Here is a 21,948-nt window from a genome sequence, read left to right as displayed (position 1 = left end):
ATGTACATTACTTGCTCGTATTTCGTAAATATCTACAAAGATGACAACAAGGATGTTTTGATCAGTGAATGTACTGTAGACGGTCAGCTTTCAGATACATGCACGTTCATGAGCCATTCAGCTGGAATAAAATGATGTTCTACAGTTCATCTTAATCCCAACTTCAATACTTTAAACTATAATATATTAAGCAAACTTGACATGTATTTTGGGTGAGTGAGTTTGGCTAAATGCCACTTTGAACATAATTTCGGTTTTAACAAGACTTGAAAGTCCGAAGTGATGCAGGTTTTAGACGTGTGTACCTTTGGTAAAAACCTAGACAAAACAAGAAACATAATAATGGCGAAAATATTATACAAACCTATGATCATAGCTTCCTGGCAAGCCTAAGGGACGCAACTCTGAACACCGAATTGGGCGTGTATTTTGAACGGTTATACCTTTCCTGATTCTCTATGGTCCTGTAGTAAAAATTATAAGGTCGAGCGACGTTATAGATCAAAGCGAGCAACTCCTTGTCCCATAATTGTTCCCTGTCCTGCAACACCACCTCCGTGTCTGATGCCATTAGCAATATTCCAGCAATATCACTGCGGGGGACACAAGAAATGGGTTTCATGTAGCCATCTTGGGAATCGAACTCGGGTCTTTGGCGTGACGAGCGTGGAGTACCTCGCTTCTCTATCCCCAGAATTGTAATGAATCATTAGCAATGCGTTGTGTGAGTGATACGTTTTTGATAAATCCTCTTATTAGTATGTTGCTATAGTCCTTTTGAGGAGTTATATTATTTAAATGTTTGGAACACTAAATGTTTCGTCATATTGTCCCCTGTAGTTAATGTTTCGCCGTTTTCTTTAAAAGTTAAAACCATAAGCAGTAGAACTTTGTTTAAAGATATATAACGAGAATTCGCACGTGTATCTTGTAAAATCGATGGTTAAAGTACGAAAACTATTTTAATGATTTATTTTCGACTTTTTTAATATTTCATCAGGTGTTCAGGCTCGATGACACTGTTATCATCGTAGCTCAACGTTTCTCACAATACCAATCACTGGTTTACCTAGATTACTTATAGCTAGCTAGAGTTCGGATTTACACAGCTGGCTGTTAATCAAAACGCTCATTCTGGATGTCCATATAACGTCACGTAACACTGCGATTGATGATGAGGGTATCGATGAAACTGGTGATCTCTCACTTCCTTCTTTATATACAAGAAGCTTGACACCCAACTAGTCAACAAATGGCATATTAACCTTAAGATCGTCAACATAATAAAAGTAGCGAAATGACAAAAACACCTCAGAATTTAATTTAGTTCATAAAAATGATTATCACATAGTATATTTGAAATAATAATATTTATATTTAATGTATTAGTTTAATCTAAATTGTTGCGATTCGGGTGCAACATTTAAGCACGCCGCTACGCCTCATTAGCCACCTGTGGGGATAAATTTAACTCTTTATGTACGTCGGTGAATACGATTGCCATAATGATTGCATCCACCTCATCCCCTGTATCCCTAATCTCTGCAGGGGTCAGGGTCGCTTCATTGTATTCATTATTTATGGTAGCCATCATTCTATTGACAAGAAGCATGCATGAATGCGTAAACCAGCGTCAGTGGCGATTAATGAGTTAATAGGTGAACCTGAGTTAAGTTAATCATAAACAAGGTGTTGCGTGAAAATCAGTTGTAATCATCACTGGAGCTTTGAATTTATCTTTGTTATATTCAACATGCTTTAACATACGCGTTTAAAAAACACAAAATAAACAATTTAGGTTCACAAATAGTTGTATCTAAACATATCGATGTAGCCGTAAAATACTCACGTATTTTTCAGTTTGTGATCAAGGTAATTAATATAAATTACTTTTTATATGATCCTAATCCACGTAATTTATATCAGCGTTAATGAAGGCATTTAAGATACGTCTGTATTTGTTTTAAGTAAAATATATGTATTTTTTCAAAGGTTTAACATCATCTCAGCAAGGGCTGAATACTGTACTTCACAACTTCTATAAAGTTTCGTTTCTATTTGAACAAACAAAGACAGTACTGTTACAGTTTATCTCGTGGAAAATTAAATGTAAATTCACAACATCACTTTTAGCACCACTGCATTCATTCTTGTGTGTACGGGATTTTTTAAAATGTGTTATTTCCATTTCGATTAAACTTCAATGTCATGTGACAGACCTAGGTTGGCTGAAAACGCATCTTACATCTACAGACGTATAAACAAACACTGACTTTGTGAAAACGTCCAATAAAATCAGAAAAAAAATCGTCTAAGTTTGCAATTAGACAAAATATTCTTTTACTTGCATTGCATAAATCAATGTACCATGAACAAACAAACCAGTCAGTTAGGTCCCATTCTCCTAATGGGGAAAATAATATTAGGCTCAATTCAATTAACATTACCGATAACACCAATGCATTCATATTTTGATATGTTATTGATTCATTTGTGACACTTCCTTCTTGCTAAGATATGTTGTGTGTCGTTTACTGAAATTCTTGTAGTTGTTAAGTTCTTCTCCAACAGTCAACAAAGTTACCACAATCGTACATCAAATTCGGTTTAAAAAATAACAACAAATGTCTTAAAATATTTGAAAAATTGATAAAATTGTGCTTGCAAATGTTTTATCATTTGTAGATACTCTACGAAAATTGTTAACTACCGAAGTTGGTGATGGTCAAGTGACAATGTTTTATGAAATAAATACATGGTGATAGGTTATGCTGATAATAACTCAAATACATATCTATTTATAATATTGATACATTAAACTTTTTTACAACCAGATCAATATCTTATCAAGGTAAAACAAGAACATTGTTCCATATTCTTATTTTATTATTTCTGTATCCTCGTGTTGCTTACATTCAATTAATTGTTTTGTCAATTTCGATTGATCAATTTTATGGTTATTTACGCAACTCTTCATACAGCCGTTAAATGATAGGGTCACGTGGTACACCAATAGCGGTCTAGCTGTGTAGGTAACAACCACGTGACCCCGTTGAAAGTAAGTATATATGCAGGCAACACCATAGTGGTAGCGTCAATCACCTAATCACTTGTGTATCGTCTTCTCAAGTCTGTTCATCATGACGGTAAGCTACCTACACAGCCATGCCAGCTTCTGGTGGTGAAATATTTACTTTATTTCTCATTGAAATGTCACGTCTAACCTTGGCATCCTTTTCATGAACAGATGTATTTTCAATCGTCCTTAGAACGTCTTGCAACATACAACTATGGATATTGCAAATCGACTGTGGTTGATGAAATTACCTATTATGTAAAATGAAAAAGAAAGGTTGAGCTTTATCTGTGATGTATGGGTGGACATTAACTTCAAACGGCACATGGCCTTAACAATGAGAAAATAGTGACGAGGAGCATACTCAAAACTAAGTGCGTGGCCTATAACTTTTTGAACGCTTCCCGATATGAAATTAATAGAATTCCTATTTATTATGTATATTTTATTGTTTGATTCTCACAAAGTTGATGTTTATGTTTTCTGAATGATGATATATGCCCACGTTCGAATGCTTTAATCAAATAAAACCATAAGAATTACATCCAAGGCAATATTGTCAATCTATCATGAATTCATTCGGACATCGGTGAAATAGTTATCCCCGTATTTTTATTTCAAATTTCAAATGACAAAGAGTTAAGAATATTCTGTATGTTCATGACCGTGTTATTCAAATAGTGTTCTGTTTTCAGGTCGTCATTACTGTGTTATCCGCGCTGGTCTGCTCTGTCCTGGCCCAGGTGCCTCTCTATGGTAAAGGGCTCGCCGGAGTTGGTACATACGGCGTAGGTTTCAACAATGGACGTATTGCTAGTGGAGGCTATGGCTACAAACCATATAACAACTATGGCTATAACGGATACGGTTACGGTAAAGGCGTTGGCAACGTTGGTGTTGCTGGCACAGGCAATGGCTACAACCCATACAACAATAACTATGGTTACAACGGCTACGGCTACGGTAAAGGCGTTGGCAAATTTGCTGTTGGACATGGAGCTGGTCTTGCAGGACACGGACCTTTCGTTGCTGGACACGGACCTTTCGTTACTGGACAGGGCCTTTACGAACATGTTGGCACCATTTCTGGACATGGACCTTTCGTTGTCGGATACGGTGTTGATGGACACGGTGGACCCTTTGTTGGTCATGGAGTTGCTGGGTCATTCGTCGGCAAAGCAAGTCTCTATTACTACCACTAGAGACTTATGCTTGTCATGCCTTATGTTTGATTGTTTTATACTGTATTGATTTGTTCTTTACATAATGAAATGAATAAAATGAATTTAACATACCCATTTATTTTGATTATTTTGACCGGTGTATTCCACGGTGTACTGATTCTGTAGACGTTCAGATTGAAGGTAACCAAAACAATGTTGAACTCACGTGTTTATTTATTGAAATTTCTTTTTAAATATATTCATATAAAGAGTCATGTATTTTCTACTAATAATCCTAATAGATATTTTGTCATTTATCACAACACATATCTATTCATTAATCTACATGTACACATACTTATATCCAATTTCTAGTAAATACAGTAATACATTGATTTGATAATGCTAAAAATATATCATATCCAAAAACTATTTTTTAAGCTTCTGTCATAAGATGACAGAGTTTCGGAGAAATGATTCCTTTGAGAAAAATGCAACAGTCGTCATCTGAAAATCGTATCGGACAGATGTTTTAATTTGGATAGCCAAACTGTTACTGAATAGAGTTGATGAGTGTATCTTGATCTCCCAGTCAAATAATAGCATGCACAGACTATAAGCACGAAACAGCCCTACATGCAGTATAAAAGTTGATAGTGTCATATAAACACAAACCAGTCATATGTATGCAAACATGTGCACACCATATACAAAAAATTTTAATCCAAGTCTAGGGGCGCTGAAGTAGCCTAGCGGTTAATGCGTTTACTCTCAGGCAGAAGGAAAGACGTATGATTCCCTTTAGGTTACAATGTATTAATCTCTTTTTTAGGGTTCCCTTTCGTGATGTTGTATGAATATTGCTAAAGGTTTCGTAAACACATACTCACGCACTCATCCACTCACAGCTGCCTCACTGTTCAATGCTAGGAGCGAGTACATCGGTAGTGATTGAGGTTTAATAGGGCAGGTTCAGTTAAACACGGGTAATGGTATTTTTATGTAGTGTATGCTTTGTTCTAAAACACGAAACAATGTTTCTTTTACACAATCAAAATGTAATACTCTTTAAATTTGAAACAATGTTTCTAAGGGTTTTCACGGAAATGAGTAAATACACCCATTTAGGGGATGATATAATGAGATACACCATACAACCATTCCAACTTATTAGTTATTATATTATCATGAATTTGGGCAATATTCGAGTATGATTGGTCAGTCAGAGGTTTCAAATCACAATAACGCCCCCTCCCCCACCCCACCCTCATGACTGCCGCATCACCGCGGAGGCCAATATTTTTAGAATAGTGCAATAACATCTTTCACAGTCATTGTCGGTAGGCATATTTAAATAATTATATGTGCAATTATAGGCTACAAAATGTAAATTTGCGGTTACTACAATATTCAAAAGATGTAGGTCAATACGTATCGTGCAGGAAGCACTATTGAAATCTCCAAAGAGAAACTAATGTATTTCAAGTATCGACAACAGAAACCTTGCTATTTGGCGCTTTTCTATATACGACTGTGACGTGATATCATTTGCGTCACAATGGGCGATGTGACGTCATAATAGTGACGCGTGTTATAGAACGAGACCTTTGCAAGACTTGCTTAGTATTCTTTAGGGATTCCCACCTCATGTTAGCTTACGAAGTTGCCGTGTCACATGCTTTCAGTGACTTTCATAAGTTCGAGTGAAACATCACTGTGTTAACAAACTGCTGGACATATAGTGCGCCATATTTTGTTTAAAGTGCTTGTCGGTGATTCCGTAAAATTTTATCGACAACCCACTCAAAGCGCTCGGCTAAACCCACGCTGTTTTACTCAGTGTATTTGCTATCACCAAAGAGTTCGCGTTTAATTAAGTCATGGTAGAATGGAGATACACCTAATCTGTTTTCAATGTAGAGTTAGGTTACCTGTACCTCGTTAAACCTAACATTTGAAACGTCACGCTACGTGTTCGGTTTCAAATTCAATATAGCGCGCTTAAATCTTCAGGTAACCTAGCTCTACATTGAAAACACAGTAGGTGTATCTCCTGAGTAGTCACCTTCAATCGTTTAAATATACAGTGACATCTCGTCATCTTCATCAACGTCATTAAGTTGCCATTGGTTTCCTAATTTTATTCCATGTCAAATATAGACACCCACTCGTCACGAGGTCCAAATAACTTTGATATTAAAAACAATTTAGCACATTTTTACCAATGACTTTTATATATAGTAATAGAAGCGTCAATGGTGTGTTATTTATAATGATTGACGAAGAAGGCATCAAAACAAATCTTCCAACATGTAGGCATGACGTGCATGGAGACGTATTTCTCCGTATCCTTCTATACGTATATCATCATTGACTTAATGTGATTCATAAGCATCTGCTCATGAATTAGTCGGAACAGTAGAAAAGACTGCTTTTAGCAGAGATTTCGTGTGAATATGGAAATTGTTTTGTTTCCAATTTACAGGTTCTGAAACATCTTAGAAAGATTAGAAATAAAACAAGAATACAACGAAAAACAGGAAAAAAGTGCCATTGTTTCCCAAACAGCTGGATGGAAGATAGCCAAGTGAATTATGCTTGTCACGCCGAAGAGCCGGTTCCACAAATAGGTACAATGCGTCAATCCCTTCTCTTCTGCCCCCGTCGTAATATTGTTAGGATATTGCTAAAAACTATATTCATTCACTGTATATTAAAATAAATAAAATTCACACCATATGGACAGTTTCGGAAAGAACATTACAATATACAATTTTAATTTTACATCCACGTGATTTTTTTTATCTACACTGTTTAATTGCTTTACATATTAGCACGTATTATTCGAGAAAAAAACCGTCTCAAGATGTACAAATTTCGTGAACAATGATTGCGATGAAGTGTTAAAAAACAGCTGTATTAATTGGCTGGGTTAAACGTATAATTAATTACGTAAAGAACGTAATCAAATATCATACATATGGATGTCGAAGGTGATTTGACTTGTCTGTTGGGATGAAGTGAGGGCGCGGTTGGGGCGTGGAGCGTTATCACACATTAACACAATAACATCAAAGTGAATACTTGAACAAAGCGTATCTACGAGTCACATGGCGTTAAAGTAATATTTATGGTTAAGCATCAGTTTTATAGAGAGTAATCATAGGCCTTAATATAATTACTCCCTGAATATAAATGATTCACGAGCATACACTGACAATATAAAATCACGATTTTATTTAATGTGGTCACCACAAAATGAGGCCTAACAGTTCATTGTAATTATATTTTCCGATATCCTAGTAACGGAGGGAACTGAAGAAGCATTTAAATGTTTCCATTGCCCAACAAGGCCTCGGTAATGTCAAAACCCAGCAAGACTCCATACACATGCATCTCCATCTGTTGCATTTAATTATGTACTGCCCTGCCATTCATGGAATCTTACTCGTATAACATAGGTCAATGAACTCAACAGGAGAAAGGTAAAGGCTATTAGACTGTAAATTACGGCACTGAATTTAAAGTAGGCTTGAGACAGTTAAACTAGTACTCTGGTAGGTTCAAATGCATAATTACAAGCTCAAAGGCAACACAACCTGAAATGGATCACAAGGCCCGGGTCAATTGTGATTGCTAAATGTACTGATTGCTTCCTTCACTATCTACAATATAAATAAATACACTTAATACAATACTAAGGTGTAATCTATGACCGGTTTTGAACCGATAAAGTAAACGTGAGAGAAATATAAGGTTCCATTTTACAGAATATCTGATCATTCAACTGACAGTTTTCTTAAATTCCGTGTAGATGTGTGTAGCATCCATATACCATTTGCAAATCTTATCATAAAATATACTGCACGAAGAAATGTAAAATACAACCTATTTGGAAAGTATACTTTGACTACCACAAAGGCAAGAAAAAATGTTTTCAAAATCGCCAGATAAATCCTGTCCCCCGTCGTGATATTGTTAATTCGGCACATAAACAGTAAACACATTCTGTTCAAGACTGTACTGGCCTATTGTGCAGGGTAAAGATACAAACTCGAAATGTTATTTCCTTTGAATACACATGCAACTGTGCAGCAGCCATAAGTTGTGTGAGTGTTGGGATGCATGGGTTTCGTTTTCGTACACGAAAATTATTTTAATATAGTTAAAAGAATAATTTAAATAATAATATTTATATGTAATTATTAATTTAGTTTATTTAGAATATTTATTTCATTTATTTAGAATTCAAAACGCTGCGATTCGGGTGCAACAGTTAAGCCCGCCGCTACGCCTCATTAGCCTCCGGTGGGGATAGATTTAAGTATATATGACGGTGAATACTATATTTCGTAATGATTGCATCCGCCTCATTTCCTGTGTCCATAATCTCAGTAGGGATGTGAATCGCTTTATTGTATTCATTATTTATGTCAGTCCCCTATTGACAAGAAACATTTTTTAAAAACGTAAAACATTGACAGTAGCAATTAATGACTTCGTAGCTAAACCGAAAATAGAATAAAACAAACAAACAAACATAGATTTATAGTTACAGTTTCTCTCAGGGAAAATTAAATATAATTTCACAAAATCACTGTTTACACCACTGCATTCACATTTTCATTTTAAAATGGCACAGACGTGTATGGGTTGTTTTTTAAATCCGTCTTTTTCATTTTGATTTGCTGTTTCATGTCATGTGACAGATCTATTTTCGTTGATATCGCATGTTATATCAGAAGACCAAATGTATTTACGTTTAATTGAACAAACACTGAGAAATGAAAACTGTTTTGTATACGATTGCAATTTGACACAAATAGTCCTTAACTTGCATCACATAAGTCAATGTACCTTGAACAAACAAACAAGCAAACATTGATAACACCGCTCATAGTCAACGGGTTGCAGTTGCGTGGAATGTGTTCTATCCTTAAAGTTTGTAGATACTCGGCTTCTTGTTCACTTCCTGTGACTGACTTTAAAGTTGGTAATGGCCAAATGACAATGCTATAATCCGAGAAGTTTATTCCATTACTCTTATTTCAGTCATGAAATCATCATTTTGCTTTCATTCATCAATTTATTGACTTGACATTTCCGATTGATCAAATTAATTTTAATTTACGTAACTGTTCATACGGTCGTTAAATGATAGGGTCACGTGGTGCACGTATAACGGGATAATCTTGTGGGCAGCGACCACGTGACCATGCTAAGGGTACGTATATATGGAGGCGACCTCATAGTGGTGGTATCTGTCATCTAAGCACTGGTGTATCTTCTAGTCAAGTCTGTTCATCATGAAGGTAATATGAACGACATGCAGTTGTTTTCATCACATTTTGAAACTTGAAGCATTTGGGGGGAATTTGGTTAATCCTGTAACTGACCGTTTTTTAGTGTTGGGGAAAGTATGAGACTGATGCATTGTACAGTCACAAATGTACCAACTTTTAGTTCTGCGCTGAAATCTCGTTAAGTCGATCTTTATTTACTTTATTTCTCATTCCAATGTCATATCAAACATTGACACTTGTTATGAACAGATATGCTTTTAGTTTTCCCAAGAACGACTTGTCATTTAAGACTTCGGATAATGCAAATGCGATTGACGGAGGTAACTAAATACCTGAAAAGACTGTACAATGTTGTGTTTTATCTTTATATGATTTATGAATGGACATTAACTTGGAAAAGCTCATAGATATACCAATGAGAAAATAGTCATGAAGTTGGTGGCCGATACCTCTTTGATCACATCTTGATACGAAATTATGAGAATTCTTATTTATACTTTGTATTTTATTGCACGATTCTCACAAAGACTCGAATTATTGCTAACCTAGGCGTTCTTAAATTGTTATGTTTTGGGAATTATTTATTAATTTGCCCAGGTTCGATTTTTAAAAATCAAATACAACCACAAGAACTGCATTCAAGGCAATTTTATTTTAAGTTATCTACCCATCGACCATGTTTGTTTCGGACATCGGTGAAATGTTATTTCATTTCAAACATCATGTGAACACTTTTAAGAATATGCTGTATTTTCATGACCGAGTTATTTCAGATTCAACTGATTCTTTGTTTCTAGGTCGTCTTCGCTGTGTTGTCCGTGCTGGTCGGCTCTGCCCTGGCCCAGGAGTCTCACATTTACAAAGGAGCTGGTACTTTCGGTGTAGGTTTCAACAATGGACAGATTGCTGGTAAAGGCTATGGCTACAACCCATACAATAACTATGGCTATAACGGCTACGATTACGGTAAAGGCGTTGGCAACGTTGGCGTTGCTGGTACAGGCTATGGCTACAACCCATACAACAACAACTATGGTTACAACGGCTACGGCTCCGGTAAAGGCGTTGGTAGCATTGGTGCTGGAAAGGCTTATGGAATCGACTATAGCCCCTACAACTACAACAACAATGGCTACGGTAAAGGCGTTGGCAAATTCGTTGTTGGACATGGATCTGGTCTTGCAGGACACGGACCTTTCGTTGGACATGGATCCTTCGTTGCTGGACAGGGTTTGTACGGACACATTGGCGCCATTGCTGGACATGGACCTTTCGTCGGACACGGAGTTGCCGGACACGGTGTTTATGGACATGGTGGACCCTTTGTTGGTCATGGAGTTGCTGGGTCGTTCGTCGGCAAAGCCAGTCCCTATTACTACCACTAGAGACGTATGCTTGTCATGCCTTATGTATGAATGTGTTTTTTATAGTGTATTGATTTGTTCTTTACATCAACAAATGAATAAAATGTACCTAACATATCCATGTATTGTGTTCATTTTGACAGCTGCATTCCATGGTTATTTTATTCTTTTGAAAGAAGTGCATGTGTGGCTCTGGACATACTCGTTAATTACATTTTACTCGAATTTCGATTCGGAGAAACGTCAGACTGATATTCAAGAGACTTTATGATTGTGTCGTGATATCCCAGTCAAATAATGCTTTGAACAGAATAATAACACAACATTCGGAGATAAAGTCGATAGTGTTATACAAACTTAATTCTTGCATAAACCAGTCATGGTGTTGTGATATTAACATAACACGTCCCATTTTAATTCTGGAAACCCAAAAGTCCCGAAACTCTACGCTCTTTGCCCAGTCTCGGTTAAAGGTATTTACAAAATTAAACATGCCGTTTTCATGGGAACATACCAAGGAAGAAAAAATGAAAAAAAAATTGTTTAAAAACTCAATATTTAGACTATGTCGCCCATGGGCCTGCCCATGGGCGAAGTCTGGCCCATGGGTAGGCCCATGGGCAGGCCCATGGGCGAGAATATGTTCCTTTACTTAAAACTCATGATTTTGTTTCGCAAATACATTTAATGTATTTATTGAAGTATCATGACACAAAATTTAACTCATTTTAACTTAATTCAACGATTTTATAGCGATATTGAAATATTTCGCCCATGGGCGAGAAAAAGGTTTGGCCAATGGGTAGGCCCATGGGCAGGCCCATGGGCGAGAATATGTTCCTTTACTTAAAACTCATGTTTTTGTTTCGCAAATACATTTAATGTATTCATTCAAGTATCATGACACCAAATTTAACTCATTTTAACTTAATTCAACGATTTTATAGCGATATTGAAATATTTCGCCCATGGGCGAGAAAAAGGTTTGGCCCATGGGCGAGAATATGTTCCTTTACTTAAAACTCATGTTTTTGTTTCGCAAATACATTTAATGTATTCATTCAAGTATCATGACACCAAATTTAACTCATTTTAACTTAATTCAACGATTTTATAGCGATATTGAAATATTTCGCCCATGGGCGAGAAAAGGTTTGGCCCATGGGCAGGCCCATGGGCGAGAACATGTTCCTTTACTCAAAACTCATGTTTTTGTAGCGATCTTTAATGAACCCGGCCTTACCTCTCAAAACGTTTTTACAGTTTATCATACGAATTCATGTGCGTGTACTCCAATTCATTGGAGTTATTTTCCACAACATTAAATTTTAGTTAGTTTCTATTTCATTTCCCGTTTTTTATGTCCCGTTGATACATCACACTGGGCAATTACGTGACACTAGGTATGCAATATACAGGTACGCGTGCGCGTATTTTAATGAAAAAAACTATTCGTCTTTTATTGCATAACGTTTGGCTGAATATCTTACATTCTAACGAAATCTCGAAATAATTATTTAATTACAAGCAGTGTCGAACTGACCAGTGGGAATTATGTTTCAATGCGATTGAGGAAAACGTGAGTGAATATTGTGACACTAAAGCAACTTTTAACTGCATTGTCACTTTTGGTATGAAAATGGTAATAGTTAAGAAAAACGTAACAGCCTTCTTATGATAATTCTCATATTCTCATTAGTACGTTGTGTCTAATTACAGTGTCGGCCTTATTTACAGGTGATTCTACAATACTTGTTGTCGGTCAATTACAATCTGCCACACCACGCGTGAATAAACAGTTATGCAGGTGTTGCTGTGGGCAAATACCTAGCCTGAAAATGTTTATTTTTTTTAGGATACATGTTTTACAAATGTTCGTTGATATGTGGATATATTAAGCACAAAGACAAAAAAATGTTTATGAAAGATGAATTAGTGCCTTGATATATTCATCGAGATGTGTATCATCGTTTAATGGGGTCATTCAATAAACGTATGTTTGGAGGAGATATCAAAGGAGCCGCCCAATATACACAGTGTCGTCCGGTGAACTACCACCCCACCCTGTCCATTAGAGTTATGTAATCGGTACACAAATATATTTGACACAAAAGACACAAAAAGTTTATGAAAGATGAACTTGTGCCTTGATATATATATTCAACGCGAACGAAGCTTGTATTTTCTCCGCGATCCTGATGTGTATCATCGTTTAATTGGTCATTCATTAAAAGTATGTTGTGAGGCGATATCAAAGGAGCCGCTCAATATACACAGTGTCGTCCGTTTCGCGTGAACTACCACCCTACCCTGTCAGTAAGAGTTATGTAATCGGTACACAAATATATTTGGTGCGATGTCAGTGTGGAAGGAGTTTGAATTACGTCCGCCAGTGGCCACAGAAAGTATAGTACCAATCAACAAGGCCAATGCCGTACTAATAACCTAGTGACTCTCGTAACAACGGCTGTCAATATGTCTGCTACATCTACCATACCATCATCCCTGTCACAACTGGCGTATTTACGGTTTATTCAAAAAATTATTGTAGAAATGTCGTTACCAGACTAACGTACGTCTTATTCAGTCCTCAACTGGATGTCACATTCCTTATATCAGTTAACAGCCCTGTTTGTGAAAATATTTACTAGACATAAGATTTAAAGACTAATAAAATCAATTGTAAGACCGCATAGACCATAAAACCGAATAAAATATGTCTTGGTATCATCTCTTGTGTATTAGATGATGGCAATGACCGGAAATGTTATAACGTTAGATTAAGAAGGAGAAACATTAAAGTGTTTTACAATACTTGGAAACATGAGCAATAAGACGTAGCAACATAAACATGCATGGAATAGGGACAAAGGATGAAAACAAATTGAAAAGGATTTTAATACAAAATTAATCGAACTAAATAACTTGCCTGAACAGAAGGGGTACCCAAACTTGTTTGACAGTTATTCGTGTGTTGTAGACTGTCGAATGGGACTCATGTGTGTACGTAGGGTACGCATATCTATTGCAAGTTTTAGTACTCATACACTTTCTCTTTTTGTGTTTTGTTTGTTTGTTAGTTGTATAACGCCACACTTAGCAATATTTCAGCTGTATGACGGCGGTCTGTAAATAATCGAGTCTGGACCAGACAATCCAGTGATTGACATCATGTGCATCGATCCACGCAATTGGGATACGATGACATGCATCAACCAAGTCAGCGAGCCTGACCACCCGATCCCGGTAGTCGCTTCTTACGACAAGCGCTGTCGCCCTTTTACGCCAAGAATGGTTTGTTGAAGATCTTCACGGGTCTATTGAATGCAGGGATTTGTATAACGTCCTCAGACAGCATACAATGCCAACTAAAAAATTATACTCAGTGTCTCCGCAAAGTAATATAGTACGGTACTTAGAGTACATGTGAGATTATACTCAGATTAGGGAGATGTTTAATCCTTATAACGTGTTATTATTCTACCTAACAATGTATTTAATGAAATGAATGCAAAACAAACTCAACGGCTAAAAGGTTTCATTGAAAAAATACCCCTAGTCTTGACTAATAAAACAACTGCAACCCGACACAGATTAAACGCAACTTACAAACACAATCATAATCTGGTTAGTCTGTATCACTCAACGAGGCCGCTTACTTTGCCCACAGTATGAAAGTATTGGGCAGTTCAGTAATTAGGAGCCAAAACCAGGCAGGTACGCTGGTCACACTTGACTGGTCTGACTGATGATTAGGTCGTCTGACAATTGTGAGTGAACCATAGCAAGAAGTATCTGCGAAACTATTTGCTCCTTTTATGGGACCGATTAGTTTTATGACCATGGGCCTCGGCACAAGCGTGGTGTTGGAAGACAAGTTATACATGTACATCCGATATGGTGACTGTTTTTCGCTATTCATATTCTAAATACATTCATAATACCACAACATTTTAGTACTCCTTGAAACTTTACAATCACTTCAATATGTACAATAGATTGAACGAGAACACTTGATATATTGCAGATTATTAAATCATTGTCTCTATTATCAGCCGCTACGTTTGTATCGTTTGCATTGTACAAAGAAATATTTTATCTGTCCTTTTGCAGATTTAGCCTCAGAATGTGCTCATTCGAATTAGGAACGAAAATAATTGCTTGTCGTGAGTATATATGATACAGTTAAAAGTTACTTGTACACTGTAGACGTATTCACTTTAAAGTCGCATACGACCTTCGCGAGCGAGTTGAATGATCCAGGTTAATTGGAACGAAGTCTAGAAAGGGTTATAAAGTTTTGTATTTGGTAATGTGTAGGTTTGTTAAATATAATTTTTTAAATTCCTTTTATTTCAATATGTAAAAACATAACTATGCGCTTAAAAACAGAGCTGACTTGATGTGAGATAGCCACCTCAGTTTGTCTGTTGGACACGGTTTAACCTTACTGTGTCCTCACCCTGGTTGTTGTTACCGTTGTTATAAGGGATTAAGAGCTACGGCTCATTGCATTTTTGGTTACAGTCTGTATCACTAAAGTGGACATGTGCAGGTGAACTCTGTTCAATTAGTATATGAAATGCCCCAAAATATGAACTCCAGACAATAATAACCTGAGGGTAAATCCACGTGCGTCTGCCTTTCCCCTCGTTCACCTTCGAAATCCTTGATTATTATATCATGCCAGAGTTCTGAAATTCAGTGACAATGTTGCTGAACAGTAGAATCTGATGGACGTTTTGTGCAGAACCTGTTTGACACTATGGGTTCCAGGACCACTAACAATCTGAGCTGAAAAAGTTTGGTCCTAACCACACCCAACATCTACAAGTTTGTAAGCTTGTAGACATCATTAAGAAGTAATTAACAGTCCCATGCTGAGACCTTTCTCAAAATTCAGACCGGTGGCAGGCTGCCAACAAAGAGAAGAAAATATCGCAACCCCGACACGAGTGTGCTCAGTCAAACAATGAACTTACGACCGGCAGAAAACAACTCCAGTTGAGTATGCCGATGCTGTATCTCAGCCGTGTTGGCCTGAAAATTTAAACATGCTAATTAAATCCAATATCGTATAATTATTTTTAATAGAAACCGTATCTTAATTTGTTCTTGCACTGCATCATATCGTGTATTTCATCTGTATATGTGTAATGTGTATATGTATCAATGACTACACTTATACCGCATATTCTGCAAAAAACTATAATTAATCACCTTATTATTGTCTCTCCATTTACCATGGTTGTCTGCACTAATACCCTTTTAACAGTGGACACCGATATCAGTATACACGTAGGCTTTTTGTTCAAAAAGGAATATGCAGGAAATTATATGTAACAATTAACTGTGTACTAATTACATGTTTGAATGTTATCCGTTTTACGTTCTGAGATACAGTGATGTAAGCATCTTCTAAAATCTTCTAAAAATATAATAAAATACAAAACTCTCTGCCGTAATTTTTTGTGGAAATCCTTCGATCAAGTAAAAATGACTGCGTGACAAGACGAATCAACTATTTATACCCGATAAAAGAAACTGCCGTATTTTAGGAACAGTGCTACAACAAGACATTTGAAATTTCTAACAAGCAGATACATTAGAGACAGTGACTAGACTACAGGTACGTAATCCGTATCAATCAAAGGTGTAAAAAAACCTGATAATCATATCTGTAGGCGACCTACCAAATTACCAAGTTTTATCATTACTATATTTGTTATAATGCAAATACTTTAGTGATACATTTTGTAGAGACGAGGGCATACACACAAGTATATTGCTTCCGTGTGTGAATGCAGGTTGTACTTGGTATCTCAGTTCTCAGTTTCATACCGGTTGTATAACTGAATTTGTATATGGAACCATGCGTACAGCATGACAATTACTTGCTATTCGTCAGTTTACAACACACATAACACGGTCAAACAATTTTAGGCACCGCTTTTGCGAGTTATTTAGTACAATAATGTTTTATTAAAATCTATTTCAATTTGTTTTCACCATTTTCCCTATTGACAGTCGTTGTTACGTGCGTCACTAGGTAATTAGTACGGATTGACCTTGTTTATTGTTTCTATACTTTGAGGATTTCTGTGGCAAGTGGCGGACGTAATTCAAACTCCTTCCGCACTGACACCGCATCAAATATATTTGTGTACCGATTACATAACTCTAATGGACAGGGTGGGGTGGTAGTTCACCGGACGACACTGTGTATATTGGGCGGCTCCTTTGATATCTCCTCCAAACATACGTTTATTGAATGACCCCATTAAACGATGATACACATCTCGATGAATATATCAAGGCACTAATTCATCTTTCATAAACATTTTTTTGTCTTTGTGCTTAATATATCCACATATCAACGAACATTTGTAAAACATGTATCCTAAAAAAAATAAACATTTTCAGGCTAGGTATTTGCCCACAGCAACACCTGCATAACTGTTTATTCACGCGTGGTGTGGCAGATTGTAATTGACCGACAACAAGTATTGTAGAATCACCTGTAAATAAGGCCGACACTGTAATTAGACACAACGTACTAATGAGAATATGAGAATTATCATAAGAAGGCTGTTACGTTTTTCTTAACTATTACCATTTTCATACCAAAAGTGACAATGCAGTTAAAAGTTGCTTTAGTGTCACAATATTCACTTACGTTTTCCTCAATCGCATTGAAACATAATCCCCACTGGTCAGTTCGAAACCGCATGTAATTAAATAATTATTTCGAGATTTCGTTAGAATGTAAGATATTCAGCCAAACGTTATGCAATAAAAGACGAATAGTTAATCAAAATACGCGCACGCGTACCTGTATATTGCATACCTAGTGTCACGTAATTGCCCAGTGTGATGTATCAACGGGACATAAAACGGGAAATGAAATAGAAACTAACTAAAATTTAATGTTGTGGAAAATAACTCCAATGAATTGGAGTACACGCACATGAATTCGTATGATAAACTGTCAAAACGTTTTGAGAGGTAAGGCCGGGTTCATTAAAGATTGCTACAATATGTAAAACAGGTGAAATTTGTAGAACTAAAAGAAAACATCCAACCAAATGCCCTTTTTAAATAGTAATGTAATGATATAATATAAAGTATATTTCACATGATACAATATACTTTGCAAACAGTTAGTTGATGCTTGAAAGGGACTGACGAAAACATGGGCGAAATATTTTAATAACGCCGTAAAATAGTTGAATTAAGTAAAAATTAGTTAAATATTGTGTCATGATACTTGAATAAATACATTTAATGTATTTGCGAAACAAAAACATGAGTTTTGAGTAAAGGAACATGTTCTCGCCCATGGGCCAAACCTGTTCTCGCCCATGGGCGAAATATTTCAATATCGCTATAAAATCGTTGAATTAAGTTAAAATGAGTTAAATTTGGTGTCATGGTACTTGAATGAATTCATTAAATGTATTTGCGAAACAAAAACATGAGTTTTAAGTAAAGGAACATATTCTCGCCCATGGGCCTACCCATGGGCCAAACCTTTTTCTCGCCCATGGGCGAAATATTTCAATATCGCTATAAAATAGTTGAATTAAGTTAAAATGAGTTAAATTTTGTGTCATGATACTTCAATAAATACATTTAATGTATTTGCGAAACAAAATCATGAGTTTTAAGTAAAGGAACATGTTCTCGCCCATGGGCCAAACCTTTTTCTCGCCCATGGGCGAAATATTTCAATATCGCTATAAAATAGTTGAATTAAGTTAAAATGAGTTAAATTTTGTGTCATGATACTTGAATGAATACATTAAATGTATTTGCGAAACAAAATCATGAGTTTTAAGTAAAGGAACATATTCTCGCCCATGGGCCAAACCTTTTTCTCGCCCATGGGCGAAATATTTCAATATCGCTATAAAATAGTTGAATTAAGTTAAAATGAGTTAAATTTTGTGTCATGATACTTGAATGAATACATTAAATGTATTTGCGAAACAAAAACATGAGTTTTAAGTAAAGGAACATATTCTCGCCCATGGGCCACACTTCGCCCATGGGCAGGCCCATGGGCGACATAGTCTAAATATTGAGTTTTTAAACAATTTTTTTTTCATTTTTTCTTCCTTGGTATGTTCCCATGAAAACGGCATGTTTAATTTTGTAAATACCTTTAACCGAGACTGGGCAAAGAGCGTAGAGTTTCTGGACTTTTGGGTTTCCAGAATTAAAATGGGACGTGTTACATATATACAGCATATGCAATTTTAAAATTGTTTCTCTGTCGGTGGGCGCTTAGGTAACCTATTGCTTGAAACGTTCAATTTTCACGTTGAAGGCCAAGAATTCCATTCCCTTTGGGGCACAGTTCGTGAATCTGTTTTCTAGTGTCTACTGTCGTGATATTGCTTGAATATTGTTAAAAAGCGGCGTAAAACCGTACCCACTCACTTATCCAGTATCAACTGCTGAACTGTTCAATGCGAGCGAGTACACGGTTTGCGATTGGGGCTAAAAGGACTAGGTCAGGTAGACACGGGTAATGATATTTTTCTGTAGTATATATATATGCTATCTACCTAATTATCTAGTCTGTTTCAGGGTTAAAATGAATGCCAAATGAAAGCAGTATGTAGCCAGTGACTTATTATAAACATAGGAGCCTATATGATTTTACGGCAAGCAATGTTGGTTTGTTTGTTTCTTTGTTGTTTAACGCCGCACTCAGCTATATGACGGCGGTCTGTAAATAATCGAGTCTGGACCAGACAATCCACTGATTGACATCATGAGCATCGATCCACGCAATTTGGAAGTGGAAGTAACATTTACATGTATGGGCTGGGCCAGAAGTATATTCAAATGCGAACGAACATCGTCATGTATCATAAAAATCCCAGTACCAGTCACAGTCACTAGACACTCGATATGCAAAGTCTAAAATTCAAGATAGAGTAAAGGCTAATCGTAGTAAGTGTTATTTCAGAAATAGAAATATCACGGGGTTCTGTAACAAATCGAATCTGAACCAGCTAAATCAGTGGTCGATTATGAGCAAAAACGATGATGACAGACAAGCAACCAGGTGATGATGACAGCCGAGAGTTGGTCTTCTTTGATGTACACCTGTCCCAATGCAATTCATATTCACTAGGAACCAGCTTGAAGACCTGCTTTTAGGTAAGTTCGACAACCACGAGATCCGAAAATAAAATAAAATGATGTGTTGACATTAGTGAAAATATAGTATATTGGTAAATGGACAGGAGCAAGATACACAAACTGAACAGGGGATCCGCTTAACTATATAAGATGAACGTTGTAGGTGATTTGACTCGTCTGTGGGGATGAAGTGATGGATATCTGTACACGTCATGATGGATCCCATTTGCTTCCTACCTCCTGCACAGGCGCACACACATGCACACATACACGCACACAGATATACGACTACACACATGCATAACACACACATGTACATACGTACGCACAGGCAGAGGGAAGCCTTGTTATCACACACACAGATAATCACACCACAATGTTCACTGTAGCAGCACGTACCTACAAATCTCACGGTTTACTCCCATCATAACTACAGCCCATTAGAACTACAGCCCATTAGAACTACAGCCCATCATAACTACAGCCCATCATAACTACAGCCCATTAGAACTACAGCCCATCATAACTACAGCCCATCAGAACTACAGCCCATCATAACTACAGCCCATTAGAACTACAGCCCATCATAACTACAGCCCATCATAACTACAGCCCATCATAACTACAGCCCATTAGAACTACAGCCCATCATAACTACAGCCCATCATAACTACAGCCCATCATAACTACAGCCCATAATAACTACAGCCCATTGGAACTACAGCCCATCATAACTACAGCCCATTAGAACTACAGCCCATCATAACTACAGCCCATCAGAACTACAGCCCATTACAACTACAGCCCATTAGAACTACAGCCAATCATAACTACAGCCCATCATAACTACAGCCCATTAGAACTACAGCCCATCATAACTACAGCCCATCAGAACTACAGCCCATCATAACTACAGCCCATTAGAACTACAGCCCATCATAACTACAGCCCATCATAACTACAGCCCATCATAACTACAGCCCATTAGAACTACATCCCATCATAACTACAGCCCATTAGAACTACAGCCCATCATAACTACAGCCCATTAGAACTACAGCCCATCATAACTACAGCCCATTAGAACTACAGCCCATCATAACTACAGCCAATTAGAACTACAGCCCATCATAACTACAGCCCATTAGAACTACAGCCCATCATAACTACAGCCCATAATAACTACAGCCCATCATAACTACAGCCCATCATAACTACAGCCCATTAGAACTACAGCCCATCATAACTACAGCCCATTAGAACTACAGCCCATCATAACTACAGCCCATTAGAACTACAGCCCATCATAACTACAGCCCATTAGAACTACAGTCCATCATAACTACAGCCCATTAGAACTACAGCCCATCATAACTACAGCCCATTAGAACTACAGCCCATCATAACTACAGCCCATTAGAACTACAGCCCATCATAACTACAGCCAATTAGAACTACAGCCCATCATAACTACAGCCAATTAGAACTACAGCCCATCATAACTACAGCCCATTAGAACTACAGCCCATCATAACTACAGCCCATCATAACTACAGCCCATCATAACTACAGCCCATAATAACTACAGCCCATTGGAACTACAGCCCATCATAACTACAGCCCATTAGAACTACAGCCCATCATAACTACAGCCCATCAGAACTACAGCCCATCATAACTACAGCCCATCATAACTACAGCCCATTAGAACTACAGCCCATCATAACTACAGCCCATTAGAACTACAGCCCATCATAACTACAGCCCATCAGAACTACAGCCCATTGGAACTACAGCCCATTAGAACTACAGCCCATCATAACTACAGCCCATCATAACTACAGCCCATCAGAACTACAGCCCATTAGAACTACAGCCCATCATAACTA

At 37.0% G+C, this 21,948-nt stretch overlaps 2 protein-coding genes across 2 annotated transcripts; both read left to right on the top strand.

Moving 5' to 3' along the window:
- The first annotated feature begins 3,140 nt into the window (after positions 1–3,140).
- LOC124118426 (keratin-associated protein 19-2-like) lies at positions 3,141–4,278 on the top strand. The gene is made up of 2 exons (XM_046480536.2): positions 3,141–3,146; positions 3,772–4,278. Exons 1-2 carry the CDS (start codon positions 3,141–3,143, stop codon positions 4,276–4,278), a joined length of 513 nt encoding a protein of 170 aa, XP_046336492.2.
- Positions 4,279–9,523: 5,245 nt separating this feature from the next.
- On the top strand, positions 9,524–11,016 carry LOC124118422 (keratin-associated protein 19-2-like). The gene is made up of 2 exons (XM_046480529.2): positions 9,524–9,551; positions 10,340–11,016. The coding sequence occupies exons 1-2, from the start codon at positions 9,546–9,548 to the stop codon at positions 10,925–10,927; spliced, it is 594 nt and encodes a 197-aa protein (XP_046336485.2). The 5' UTR covers positions 9,524–9,545; the 3' UTR covers positions 10,928–11,016.
- The last annotated feature ends 10,932 nt before the right edge of the window (positions 11,017–21,948 follow it).

The sequence above is a fragment of the Haliotis rufescens genome, unplaced genomic scaffold (genome assembly GCF_023055435.1).
Source record: "Haliotis rufescens isolate VD_foot unplaced genomic scaffold, xgHalRufe1.0.p SCAF_7, whole genome shotgun sequence".
Taxonomy (NCBI): domain Eukaryota; kingdom Metazoa; phylum Mollusca; class Gastropoda; order Lepetellida; family Haliotidae; genus Haliotis; species Haliotis rufescens.
This window is presented reverse-complemented; position numbering and strand designations above follow the sequence as displayed.